General features: G+C 42.8%; 1 protein-coding gene and 1 long non-coding RNA gene across 4 annotated transcripts in view; one reads left to right on the plus strand and one right to left on the minus strand.

Annotated features, from left to right (window-relative positions):
• LOC147023300 (uncharacterized) overlaps positions 1 to 2,635 on the plus strand; it is a 91,663-nt gene extending 89,028 nt beyond the window's left edge. The window contains exon 5 of the long non-coding RNA XR_015060130.1: positions 1,266 to 2,635. This is a non-coding gene — a long non-coding RNA (uncharacterized LOC147023300). The remainder of the gene's footprint in view (positions 1 to 1,265) is intronic.
• CLYBL (citramalyl-CoA lyase) overlaps positions 1 to 14,611 on the minus strand; it is a 136,319-nt gene that overhangs the window by 114,311 nt on the left and 7,397 nt on the right. For 2 of the 3 annotated variants that reach the window (XM_085888551.1, XM_085888553.1), the window contains exon 2: positions 13,908 to 13,981. The exons of the other annotated variant lie outside the window; for it this stretch is intronic. In XM_085888551.1, the coding sequence (XP_085744677.1) occupies positions 13,908 to 13,981 (74 nt within the window). The remainder of the gene's footprint in view (positions 1 to 13,907; positions 13,982 to 14,611) is intronic. 3 annotated transcript variants of the gene reach the window in all.

Consider the following 14,611-nt stretch of genomic DNA (forward strand, 5'->3'; position numbering starts at 1 on the left):
AAAGGCACAGATCAGGGGATGGGTATAAAAATATTTCAAAGGCCTTGAATAATCCCTTGGAGCAGAGTCAAGACAATCATTAAGAAGTGGAAGGCACATGGTACCATCAAGACCCTGCCTAGATCAAGTTGCCCCTCCAAACTGGATGACCAAGCAAGGAGGAGACTGATCAGAGTGGCCACCAAGAGGCCAATGGCAACTTTGAAAGAGCTACACTGCTACAGGCATTAATAGCAAAGACTGGTCACTGTGTGCATGTGAAAACTATATCCCAAACACTGCACAAGTCTGGCCTGTATGGTGGGGTGGCAAGAAGGAAGCCATTACTCAAAAAAGCCCACCTTAAGTCCCATTTGAGGTATGCAAAAAACACTCCGGAGATTCTGAAGCCATGTGGCAAAAAAGTTTTGTGATATAACGAAACCAAGATGGAACTTTTTGGCTGAAATGCAAAACATTACGTTTGGCGCAAACCTGACACAGCACATCATGCAAAGAACACCATCCCTACTGTGAAGCATGGTGGTGGAAGCATCATGGTATGGGGATGTTTCTTATCAGCAGGGACTGGGGCATTTGTCAAGATAGAAGGGAAAATGGATGGTGCAAAATACAGAAAAATCCTGGAGGAAAACCTGCTGCCCTGTGCAAGAAAGCTGAAATTGGGACGGCAGTTCACCTTTCAGCATAACAACGACCCGAAGCACACAGCCAAAGCTACACTGGAGTGGCTAAGATACAAAAAGATAAATGTCCTTGAGCGGCCAAGTCAAAGCCCCATCCTAAATCCAATTGAAAATCTTCATGACTTGAAGATTGCTTTCCATCAACGCTCCCCATGCAACATGACTGAGTTTGAACAGTTTTGTACAGAGGAATGGGTAAATATTGACCAATCAAGGTGTGCAGAGTTGGCAGAGACCAAGACTCACTGCTGTAATTGCTGTTGAAGGTGATTCTACCAAGTATTAACTCAGCAGGGTGCACACACTTATCAACCAAGATGTTTGAGTTTTGTATTTTTCATTAATTTTATGAAATTTGTTGAATTTCTTTTTTACTTGGAAGTTGTGGGTTACAATGTATAAACAAAGGTGGGAAAAGTTTGATTTAATGCAATTTAATTCCAGGCTATAAGGCAACAAAGGTGAAAATTTTGAAGGGGGGTGTAGACTCTCTCTTGGCACTGCATATACAGGGTGTCCCAAAAAAATGTACTCACATTTTGGCTCCTCAAAACTCATTGAATTTTTCATTTTTTTCAGATCAAATTGATCCTAATAATGGCAGAAGTACGACGAGGTGTTGAAGAAAGAAAATTTATCATAAAGTGCTACTGGAAGCACGAAAACATCATGGAAGTGCAAAGACAATTTAGAAGACATTTTCACAAAGATCCACCAATGCGACACACCATTGCTCGCATCCGAGATAAGTTTGAAACAGATGGAACTGTGCATGACGTCCATAAGGAGCGTTCAGGAAGACCACGGCCATCAACCTCCCCCGCAAAGGAAAATCAATTGCTGGAAACCCTCCACCGATCCCCATGGAAATCTGTACGACAAATGGCTCTGAGACAGGAATCCCAAAATCAAGCGCCCATCACATTTTGAAGCTAATTAATTGGAAAAGTTACATTCCAACATTAATCCACGCTCTAAATGAAGATGATTCTGACTGGAGAGCTGAATTTTGTGAGTGGTACCTGGGCAAATGCGAAGAAGATGCAGCATTTCTATCCAAAATTGTTTGGAGCGATGAGGCCAGCTTCAAGTTAAATGGCTCAATTAACCGACATAATTGCACCTACTGAGCTCCTGAAAATCCGCATGTTGCTATGGAACACCATTTAAACTTACCAAGGGTTACAGTGTGGTGTGGGATATCAGCATTGGGCATCCTCGGGCCATTCTTTTTTGACCAAACTGTCACTGGAGATGTTTACTTAAACTTGCTGCAGGAATCAGTCGGTCCACGTGTCGAAGAGATTTACTTTCAGCAAGATGGAGCACCTCCCCACTACCACCGTGATGTAAGGGCCTATCTCGAAGCAACTTTTCCGAACACATGAATTGGGCGAAGAGGTAGTGTTGAATTCCCTGCGCGTTCCCCAGACCTCACTCCAATGGACTTCTTTTATGGGGATATCTCAAAGATAAAGTTTACGGCTCAAAACCAGCAACAGTCGATGAGCTGAAAGAGGAAATTGAAAGACAATGTCTTGCAGTTCCAAATGAAATGATTCGTAACACTGTTGAATCCATTGGTCCGCGTTATCGGCTGTGTTTGGAACGTGATGGTCGTCAGTTTGAACATTTGTAAATATGCATTTATCCATTTAACCATTAATCTTGTTTCTAAGTCAATAAACAACGCATTTATTATCATTTAAAGAGTGAGTACATTTTTTTTGGGACACCCTGTATATATCAAAATGTGTCACTGAGTGTGTGTGTGTTTGTGTGTGTCCTCCATAACTTCCAAAACCATGAAATATAGCAGCCTGAAACTTTGTATGCATACTCAGTGCATGAGTAACTTTATTGTTTGGGTTAATTAAAACACCCCTTTTGAAGATATTTAATGGCCTTGTTTAATTATATCTTTTAATCAGACACATCCTCAGACACCTCGCTCTCAATGGGTTATTGAGGCACACCCTCGCTTGCTTCGCTGGGATCATAATTCGCCTTTTTGTTCAGCCTGCTCAGTGCTCATCCATGCCTTGAGTTGGAACAGTCTGCAAGGGTTTAGTTAACGATAAAGTGCTCAAAATATTTCATTTTTTTCCCCCCACTTTCCTCACTGATATCATCGAATGCCTGATCTTCGTACCTACGAATCCTTGTATACCTCACTTTTGTAAGTGCTATAGTTTTCAAATGAGGAACTTGGAGTGATTTCATGAATTATATGATGAGATTTTCCACAATCTACTCTCACGGACTAATTCAAGTATGTAATAAAAATATAATTTAAGTTTTGAGGATCGGATAACGTGGAGTAAATCACTCAAAATCTGGAATGAAATCTGAAAACGTTAAGAAATCGGCGATGTTTAGTTTTTTTGCCGGTATGTGCCATTACCAATCAGCTTTCTATTGCCAAGCCAGCTGTTCCTTATCAAGCATTTAATTGGAGTGCTTGCTTGAGTGCTTAAGCCACATGCCGAGTGCCCTACAGTTCATGTCCCGATTGGGATGTACAGTTGGCAGTCGCTACAAGGTGGAGGTACATATGGGTAGATTTGGTTCTGTAAAGGGATTCTTCGCGGGTGTGTGTGCATGCCTGCATGCTTGTTTACGGGTGCCGTGGTGGCAAAGTTTCATCCTGTATCTTATGATGATGATGTGTGGTGGAGGTTTTAACTTTTAAACCTCAGTTGCATATGAGCAACCACGTTTTCCTTTGTCTTCGTGACTGTTTCTAAAGCAATTGGTTATTTTATATGACTAGGGTGTGCTTTACTAAGGCAATATGCATGGTTTCTCTTTGTGAGTTTCAAAGCAAAATAAATTTGATTACACCCGATTTCCGATCCGTTTGCCGTATAAACGTGTTTTCTAAATTAGAGCAAAAAAATTTTCCGCCCGTCAACACACAACTGTTTATAAAGATTAACGTTTATGCACATCTCCTTTAAACATCTAAAAATTGCCGATATCGGCCAAGCACTAATGTATGTATGTATGTATGTATGTATGTATATATTGTTGTGGGGCCGGGTATCAGTGGCGAGCACGACCGCTAGGGTGAGCAGTAGAGTCGGCTCCACCGAACACACCGGAATTTAGGTTGTGACCCTCAGATAAGTGCGAAAGGCACAGGCCCCTTACAGGACCATGAATCGCCAATAATTTGACCACGTGGGGTAGGGTTAATTGCCAAACTTCAATATACCTACGTACCCACGAGGAAAGCTACTGGGGAATTCACACCCTCGGCAAGCCTCGAGCGGGACAAGCCGTTACCGTGCTCAAACTGTGTGTAACCCAAGCGGATGGTTACCGAGGCCTGTCGGTCCAAATGAACAATTACGGCATCAACAGCCTTCCTAATCCCCAATATGCACCGTGGAAAACCAAAGGCAGAAATGACAAAGAACGAGCTGGTACATTCAACAAGAGGGGAATTTATTAACAATAATCGGGAGATGAAGGGAGCACGTAAGGGCAGAGTTATCCTAATAAAGAAAGGTATCAAATATACAAGCAATTCCTTAAACCATTCTACTTAGAGACAGGGCCCACGGACACACACGCACACACAAATACCCAGAAAGAGATGAACCTCGAGGTCTTTATTGCCTCTTCAGCTTGGAGGGAAGACGAGCTGAGGGAAGAGAATGTGCTGGCTACCTGGCCGCGTTCGCACGGCTCGACGTCCGCACCTTCCCGGAGCACCAGTCACCAAAGAATGGACCAGGGCAGCCGAACCCAGAGGAGGCGAGACAAGGTTATCTCCCATGATGAGATGGTCGACCGCTTGTTGCAATGCACCAGACGAGACGTCTCGGATGCGCGCGATGCAGTCAGCCGCAGACCCAGACAGCAGCGCGCTCGAGCAGACGGGACACAATTCTCAATTCCTTTTCCATCCTTCGGGGCGGGTCCGCTCCCCCGTCGCCTGCTCCCATTGGGTGGACGGCATGTCGCGGCTCCGCCTTCTTGAGAAGGACCGCCCCGGCTTTGGTCCGCGCATCGCTCATTGGGCAGAAAATGATGCATACCCTTATTTGGCGCCAAGCCAGAACGAAACGCTTCGTGACCATATTTAGTGCGAAATCCACACCACCTGGGATATGGAATTCTGCCCACGCACACGCCCGCATGCCGGCGAGCGCGCGAAGAATGCCGCGAGCAGAGTGTTATTGTTGGGGTAAAAATCCTACCTATAAAATAACTGCGCAGCGCACGTACACTTACTCATCCATTAAACATAGGACGGGACCCTACATAGAAACACATTCTTACCGATATAACTGATCTATAAGGACTCTGGCTGTTGTGTGCGATGAGTTCCAGATTTGTAACAATATATAGATAGATGCTCGCTACTGTCCTTGTGTATGGTTTTTCCTTTGTTTTTCTTCTGTAGAGAGAGAGAGAGAGAAAGAGAAAGAGAAAGAGCATGCACATGTATGCATGTATGTATGCATATAGGTATGTAGGTATGTAGGTGGTGTTTGGGTGCTTTTCAGAACCTCCTGGTTTTGAGGCCTGTGTTCCATCTGAAGCGTTTGATAATTTTAGCCAACACTTTCTGGCTGCTTTAAATGGTTCTTGGACCTCGTCCATATTATTTTATTTCCCCTCCACATGCTGGTCTCACTTCTAGCAGGTTTATTTTGTTGATTTAAACTTTTTTATTTTGTTTAAATTACTTTTAGCTATGGCAAACGTTTGTTGAAATCGTATCACATACGAATCACTTTCTCTAAGCATGGGCTTATGTGTGATCCCCTGAGAGAGGTAAAGATTGAGGACGTGCTTCTGGCAATCGGAAAAATCGTTGGCTCACATAACATCCGTGCAGCCTCTCATATGAATCTGAAGGTCGTTGATTTTGTTTCCAAGGTGCACATGGTAACCTCCGTTGTGAAGCAAGGCCTTCAAATACACCCCGACCTGTTTCTCTTTGTTTCCCCATTCGACACACCTGCGGTTAAGGTTAATGTGTCTAATGCTCCACCTTTCATTCAAAATGATGACTTGTGTACTCAATTGAGCAAGTTCAGTACAATCATATCAAAAATCACGATGGTGCCGAAACACTCAGGAAGTGTAGAATTTAAACACGCGATAACCTTTAAAAGGGTACTTTACATGATATTGCCTGAAAATGAGCAAAAGCTTAATGTAATTTTGCATGCAAAAATTAACAGTCATGTATATAGAATGTATGCCTCCTCCTCCACAGTCATGGCGTGCTATAATTGTGGAGCGTACGGTCAGGTGAAGAACTCCTGTCCCAGGTTGATGAGACCATCAGGAAATCAAGGACAGGAGATTGTAGATCCCCTCTCCTCACATAATGGGGTGGGTAAAAGGGGAGAATCCTCTTCACCACCTGTTAGTGAGCGGGAAGCAGTACATCCCTCCCTCCACTAACTCGGGGAGGGGGGGTGAAATGGTAGAACCCTCCCACTACATATGGTGAGCAGCAAATAGAAGGCCCCTCCTCTCTACTTTCTAATGTACCAGAAGTGGTTGGTCCTTCTACCTCCACTGTACAGGACTGTAGTGATGATGACATGGAGGGGTTCGTGACAGTGTCTCGTAAAAAAGGGCAAAAACGTTCATGTTCAGTCGTTAATAAAACAAAGGCAGCAAGAATTAAGATACTATTGTCAAATGTGCCAAGCTTGCAAGATGCATCTCGCATAGAGAATCCCTTTTTTGGACTGGAAATTGAACCGAAACCGATTATAACTCTGAGTAATTCATTTGCATCACTTGCTGAATTGCCTGAGTTGGACGAGTGTGATGTAGATATTGAGAATACTCGTGCCTCTCAAGAGGCTACAAGTGGGGATTTTGATAACCATGGTCTCTGCAATGATAAGAATGAAATTGTCACTGAGGTGTGTGCAGAGGTGTGTGGTTGTGATGACAAGCCAGATAAGTCTGAGAGCCCATCAGAGGAAATCTGTAATTCTACCCTAGTGGAACAAAATAGAAGGGATGCTAAGAAGGAAGCTGCATGTGATAGTGGGCAGCTAAAAGGGTATGGAAATAAGATCGATTGTTCAAATTTGATGGAGATTTGTGCCTTAGAAATAAGCGTGCATCAGAAGAGAATGACAGAGATTATGAGGTTGACTTTGATGAAACCTCTTCTATCCTGTCAGTTAGTGGGTGTTATGCCCAAGAGGATGACAATGGAGATACTGTAGTTACAAAAGATGAAATTATTAAATTCTTAAATGAAACCTTCAAGAAAAGGCATGTTAGAATTTGGGATTTTTTCCCCAAATCTCCATACCTTTCTAAAAACTGGGAGAAATATGATTCATGAACCTCAGTAGGTCAGAATATCAGAACCTCAATTCCAGCGGTTGAGGAAGTGTGCCACTAAGGCTGGAAAAGAACTCCAAGAGTAATAATAGTAGGAGTAATTAAGAAAAGTAAATGAAGGTAGCATCCCTCAACATAAATGGAGGCCACAGCTGTGTGTATTGCCTTAAGGTGTTACAGGTGTTTGAGAAATGAAACGAGGACAAATGTGTCCAACAGCCGCGTTCTAAAGGCAATAACAACAACTTCCGATATTTCGTCACGTGCCTTGATGGAGCCAATAGCGAGACCCGTCATGGAGGCTCCTGTTCATGACGAGAAAAGTGTATTTACGAAATTACAACACATTAAATGGAATAATCTTTAAATAGTAACGTGAACTTTTCGAAACTTTAAAGCAAATGTCTGAATATATTTCAAAGTTGATGAAGGACGCTCTCAAAAGGCACCCTCAATGCGAGGATGTGTACAGGTGTTTAGTATTTAAGGAGATCCGGATCGTGTATATAAAAGAGCTGAGTCCTAAAGGTTTAACACCAGAAGAAGAAGAAGAACAACGCGGAGCTCTCTCAGAGCCAGCATTCACTACACGAGACGTGGCTAAAAATCGATATTTTCATGTTACAAGAGACACACACCAACTAATTGTGTGAGGACGAGTGGTGCTGGATTTTTAAAGGTTGCCATTTTTTTATCCAGTGCCTTTGAGGATGTGAAGGCAGGTGTGGCAATTGCCCTGCACCCTAGAATCCAACCCTCAGAGATTTCTTGTAGTGTGGTTTATATGAACTTCTTGATTGCTGTGGAATTTATTTGCAGTCATCAAAAAAATTTGTATTATTAATGTGTATTGCCCCAGCGACAGTGCTGAAAGGACTCTATTCCTTCTAAAGTTAGCAGGTTTTTAAAACACTATTGACTTCACCAGTCTAATTTGTATGGGGGGAGATTATAACTGCACACTCAACCCCCGACTGGACAGGAATACTCTTGAGCCCCATCCACCCAGTGCAAGTTATTTGGCAAAACTTGTGCAAAAATTTTAATTTAGTATAGGGATGTTTGGCATTTGCAAAATCCAAACACCCATCAATATACAAGGGTGTGGTGTTCAAAGAGCCTGATAACTATGGGCTGACTGGACAGATCGTTTGTAAACCAAGGAATGGTGAATCTGGTTCAGAGAACATAAATAAGTCCATCTGGCTTTTCTGATCACAATATGATTGTAATGGAATGTATGTTACCCTTTCATTGCTGTAAGAGTGTATACTGGAGTTGCAATGTTAAACATACATTTTAAAAATGCCTTCAGACCGGTAAGGGAGAAGTTAGAAAAACAAGTGTTCCTATCCTAATATTTGACAGTGGTGGAACTGTACGAAATCCCAAATTCGGATTTTCTGTCAACAATATTGCTCACATGCAACCAGTAATGCATCTGATTTAATAAGTTCTCCAAAAGCAGACGTACTTAAATATGAACAAGAAGCTGGAACATCGAGTGGAAGTGATCACTATCAGCAGTTGATGGAAAAAAAAAGACCCGACTGGCTGAACTTGTCAAGGAGCATGTGGCTGGAGAAATGGTTCACCTTTGGATGAGTATAATTCAACTCGAGACTCCAAATAAGGAATTCTTCAACCTGGAGAAGGCCGTCAAGAACTCTCGGCAGATTCACAGTGTACACTCTTCTGACAGTGTTCTGACTTGCCAGAATGACATTAAACACTCAATGCAAGATTTCTACTCAAATCTGTTTACACCGAGAACTGTGGACAAAACGATTACAAATGAGAAGATTGAACTTCTCCCATCTTTCTTGAGAGCAGCAACAGCAACTTGATCGTGACATTTTTCTTGAGGAGCTCACTGCGGCATTAAAACTACTTGAGGAAGGCAAAGCCCCCGGACTTGATGGACTTCCTGCTGAATTTTACAAAGCTTTTTGGAATATTCTGGGTCTTGCTCTAATGGAGACCCTGCTTGAGAGCCTAGATCAGGGTGAATTGCACCTGAGCTGTAGGAGAGCTGTTTTGTATCCCAAAGAAAGGGGATTTGCAGCAGATTGCAACTGGTGGCCTGTGTCATTGCTAAACACTGATTATAAAATTGTGCCAAAAGTGCTTGCAATGCATCATAAAAATGTCATCTCTCTCCTGATTGGAAATGACCAAATGTATTGCATACCTGAATGGTCCATTTATGATTGGATTATGTCCATAAGTATTTTTTGGTTTGAGACTTAATTGTCATCAGTCAAAGCATGCCTCATGGTTTTGGGTTATTACTCCTGGATCAGGAAAAAAGCTTTTGACAGTGTGGATAATTCCTTCTTATTTGCAGTTCTTACTGGAGCAAGTTTTGGGGAAAAATTCATATCTTGCATAAAACTTTTGTTCAAAAATGCATCATGCCTGCTAAAAGTAAATAATAGTTTGCGTCATCCTTTCCCTTTTCAGCGTGGTATCCGTCAGGGTTGTCCACTGTCAAGCATGTTGTACACACTTTCCGTTGAATCCCTACTGGCTCTCCTTCATACTTCCTTATCTGGGTTATCCTTGTCAAACATTCCTAACATTGTTACTTCAGCTTATGCAGATGATCTGTGTGTTGTGGTCAAAAACCAAAAAGATGTCAGTGAGCTATCCCATTGTCTTGCCAATTTTGAACTTGCCTCAGCAGCAAGAGTAAATTGGAACAAGAGTGTAGCTCTTTGGCTATACCCAGAAACCCTCTCCTCGCCACAGTTTTTACGTGCATTTCTCCCAACTCTTCCAGGAGGAATGTTATGGAAAACGGATGGGTTTAAATAGTTAGGAATCCATCTGGGAACTACAAACTACATACAAAAGAATTGTGATGGGTTCCGAGATAACATTAGGAATAAACTATCAAGGTGGAAAGGAATGCTCCAGTTCTTGTCACTTTAGGCACGGGTAACAATCATAAATAACCTGATACTTCCAACCGTATGGCACAAGGTCATTGCAATCCAGCCTCCTCAAGCTGTGATCACCAGCATTCAGAAGGGTCTAATTGATTTTTTTCTGGGGAGATGTGGCTTAAGCCAGATGTGTTGTGCAGACCACAAATTTTTGGTGGCCAAAACTTGGTGCACATCCCAAGTCAAATAATGGCTTTTTGACAAATGACAATAAAACGTCTACGATACAGTGAAGTCGTGTCCTGGTGTCCTCTTACAAATACCTTGCCTCAACAAACAGGTAGAATGGACTATGACCGGGAACTCTTCCTCATGGACCTGAAGCAGGTTGCTAGAGCTCGGCTCCCTGCATTTCATCAATCTCTTCTGAATGCTTGGCAAGCTCTTGGAGCGCAGTGGCTAGAGATCTCCTATGATGCCGGAAAGTTTGTACATGAGCCACTATTCCAAAACTGATTATTTGCTGGAATATCCACCAGCCGATCCTTCATTGAATATTTTACAAATAGTAGAATAAATAAAGTGTGAGATCTTATCCGGCCTTCTTTGAAGCGATGGTTGCCTGCTGGCACGGTTTCTGAAGAAATTGGATTGCATTCAATTAGAATAGTGGGCGAGGTCATGAGGATAGTAACCCAGACCTTTCTATATTTAAATATTGTGTGGAATGGAGTAAGTAAAGAAGTGGATTTTCGCCTTAGCTTTCCTGAACTTTCAATCACTGCCCAAAAACACCATGGCGTGTTCTCTTCAAACAGTGATGAGTCTGGTGTGTTCCACGTCATGGTAAAAAAAATAATAATAATGGAATTTCTCTTGAAGTGTGTTTACCGGGCTGTACTGCACCGTTAATAAGCCATTGGAAATAGACTTTACCTGCAGGAGCTTTCCTTATTCCCAATTGGAAGGTGATGTATAGATCCCCCACTGTTGGTTGCACAGGAGACTGAAATTGGAGACTGGTCCATCAGGCCCCAGCCACAAAAGGTTTTACTCCAGAAGTTTAACCCCTCTGTGTCCAATTCATGTCCCTTTTGTAAGAGTATTGAAAATTTGTATCATGTGTTTATCGAGTGCAAGAGGTTATAACCTCTGTTTCTGTATGTATCTGAGTCATATTTTTTTGTAAATTTAAAAGTGTTTTTTTCATTTCCAATCTTTGTTTATAGGCTTGCTTTCAACACTGGAAACAAATCTGTGGTTTTGCTTTTGAATTTTTTACTTGGAATTGCTAAGCTTGCAATTTATAAGACCAGAAAAGCCAGATTGGTGAAAAGGAAAGATGAAAATGCACTTTTTTGTTTCAAAGGCATAGTGTCTGCTCGTATAAAACTGGAACATGCATATCATGAAAACATGGATAGTCTTCCTGTGTTTGAAAACTTATGATGGATTTTTATGGTGGTGTCAATGGTGGTGTTTTATGGATTTTATGTTTTTTTTTTTTATGGTGGTGTCAATGGTGGTGTCTTGTGTAAATGTATTGAGAATGAAGTTTACATTTATTTGTGAAGTTGCAACACTATTATTGATCTTTGACCTTTCATTGTTTATCAGACCCAGCTTGAGCTCCTGTACTTAATAAATGTCACTTGATTCTCATGTTTTGATGTTTTTCATGAACCTCAGGCAAATGGTGCCTCAAGAATTGTTTCTTTTCGTTAAATTTGCTTTGCAAATGGTTTTATACTTTTATAATGAAAGGACATAAAAGTCAAGTCTGTCTGTCTGTCTGTCTGTCTGTCTCTCTCAGCAGTGTTTGTGTTTGTCCCCAAATGTGTCCAATGGTATTTATCTCCGGACATGGCCGGGCGGTGTTTATGTTCAGACAGGAGTTTGTCTCTGGATGTGTCCATGCGGTGTTCGTCTCAGGGCATGTCTGGGCAGTGTTTGTCTCCGAACATGTCCAGGCGGTATTTATGTCCAGACATGTCCAGGCGGTGTTTATGTCCAGACATGTCCAGGCGGTGTTTATGTCCAGACAGGAGTTTGTCTCCGGACGTGTCCGAGCGGTGTTTTGTCTCCTTACTTGTCCGGGCGGTGTTTTGTCTACAGGCGGTATATATGGTATGACTGGTAGAAAATCGATTTCAAAGATTATTTTGTTTCCATCTTCATTGTTATTCTTTGCAGAATTATTTTGATGAGACGGTATGTATCGTAATTAATGCTCCAACACACGTCTGCCTTCCTTTTCTCTAACCTTATGCTGCCGTCCCTTCCCTTCCCCCCATCCCCCCCCCACCTTAGTATTCCCGTCAACGAAGTGACGGGTGGTATCTGTTAGTATATATATTGTTTCGGAAATGGCCCTTAATGGGACTACTAAGGATTAGCTCAAATCCCCCATTAAATTCATGTATAGATAGGTTGTTTGGTATAAGGGACGATATGTGTGTGTCGGGAGGTGTAACAGACTGTTTTATGTTCATATGGTGGTGGAACGAGAGAAACGAGAGATGATTCTTCTTCCTCTCCTGTACGAACAGGAGGGGAGTGGCCTAGAGCGAGAGGTGTGGCCTGGACAGGAAGTGACGGGAAGGGGCGGGGCTTTTTGGTCAGTGAGTCGCCGAGACAGGTGTGTGTCGAAGCGAATGAAAGAGAGGAAAAAAAGGGATCTGGTGGACAGGTTGTTTTGGCGGTTTGAAAACTGCAGGCGGTTAAAAGGAGTGCTCGTGTCTCAAAGTGAGCTCTGAGTTTGGGGAATGGCAGTCACCGAGGAAAAGAAAGGGAGCAAAAGGTGTGCTGTGTGTGAGGAACGGCCAGGTTCTCGAGGCGTGCTCGGAGTCGCTTCAAAACGAGCGAACGAAGGAGGCACCGTGTTGGGTCTGCCGGGAGAGACGCTGAACCGACCTGCAAGTCAGTGATTCGACCGAGAGAGGAACTGAGAGGACGAAGCGCGAGTCGGGCTTCGAGGCGGGAAGGCCGGAGAGGAGACGCCGGAGCGTCTGACGGTCCTTGCTCACCTCACGGCTTGACCCATTGTGATCCGCCTGTGGAACTCGGACCTCGACTTGGGCCTTGTATGGAGAACAGGCCAGGCCGGGATTTGTGTGCTGGACAGTGATAGAGATCAGCTGAGGCCCATCTTCGACCCTACGCGAGGGTCAGAGCGCAAGGAACGTGCGCACGCGGTGACTTGAGCAGGAGTACTGCGCCGCCATTTTATTGCCGCGCGGCACTTTCGAGCTGGGAGTTCGAGCCTGTGGACACCCGCTTGTTTGCTAGAAGCGCCATTCGTGCTTTTTGGATGCTTTCTTCTCGTCCATGAGCCATCACCAAGTACTCTGTCTTGTCCTGCATGCATGCTGTTTGTCTGTCTGTTTTGTTTGCACGTGTTGTATAAGGCATATTCCGTAGTGATCCCCTCTAAACCTTTAGACCGTGGTTCCCTAGTTAAGAATGGGTTAGTGATAGTTAGTATAACCATTGTAGTGTTTATTGCTTGTGCTGTGATCCCTGATGTCCCCAATAAATCTTGTTAATTCGTATGCAGTTGCCACTATGGATTAATTTGTGTCGCGTCGAGGAACGATCCGTTCAATTGGCATATAAAACCAAAATGGTTACAGACTGGTAGACTCCGCTCGGTCTCTGACAAAGCCAGTCTGTAACCAGGGGTTCTATCTCCCCAACTGGTAAGGTTCAGGATTACGTTGGTATCACGATTGAAGACGCATGACCTGAGGCCTGTGCCGAGCCGGCTGGCGTTATAGACTCCCGAAGACGGCAGTGGCGATGCTGGCACCCAGGACCGGGTCAGATTCCCGCCACCCCGGATCCGCAACAATATATATATATATATATATATATATATATATATATATATATATATATATATATATATATATATATATATATATATATATATAGACATATATATATATATAGACATATATACTCAACATATAAAGCTCATTCTAACTACTCACTGACTCACATTAATGTTCGGTGCCTTCCAGGTGATGGTGAAAGCTGAAATTTTGCGTGCCGACAGATGTTGAAGCCGATACACTGGGGTGGGGGGGGGACACAGAACCGTTGGAAAGCATCCGGAAATTAAAATATAAATAAATGAAAAAAAACAAATGCAGGTGAGCAACCCGAGATAATGGGGAAGCATAGTTCGTTATTGCTTACAATATGTCAGCATACCCTATGAGTGTATATACAGTCATGCGCCGCATTACCACGTTTCGGTCAACTACAGACCGCATATACGATGGTGGTCCCATAAGATTATAATGGAGCTGAAAAATTCCAATCACCTCGTGACGTCGTAGTCGTTATAGCGCTGCCAGTCGTATAAAAGTACAGTATAGCACAAACAATTATGTACAGTACATAATACTTGATAATGATAAACAACTACCGTGTGGCCCTGTTATAACGCGATTGTTGAGGTCCATAAAATGTCATCGCGAAAAAAGCGGGGTCGCGCTAAATTGGGATTCAAGAAACTCAGCGTTCAAACTCACCCAATGTTGACCTAACATCCTAAAACACCTCAATTTCACCCTATTTGAACCGTTTTTTGCACGTTTACCTTGAAGCAAGTAAATTACCTTTGAATTAAAGAATTTCGCGAATAAATCCTTGTTGTTACAGTCGAAATTAAAACACAAATTAGTTTTTGGTGAAGCT

This window comes from Eptatretus burgeri, chromosome 7 (genome assembly GCF_056783735.1).
Source record: "Eptatretus burgeri isolate ZD-2024b chromosome 7, Ebu_testis_v1, whole genome shotgun sequence".
NCBI classification, from domain to species: Eukaryota; Metazoa; Chordata; class Myxini; order Myxiniformes; family Myxinidae; genus Eptatretus; species Eptatretus burgeri.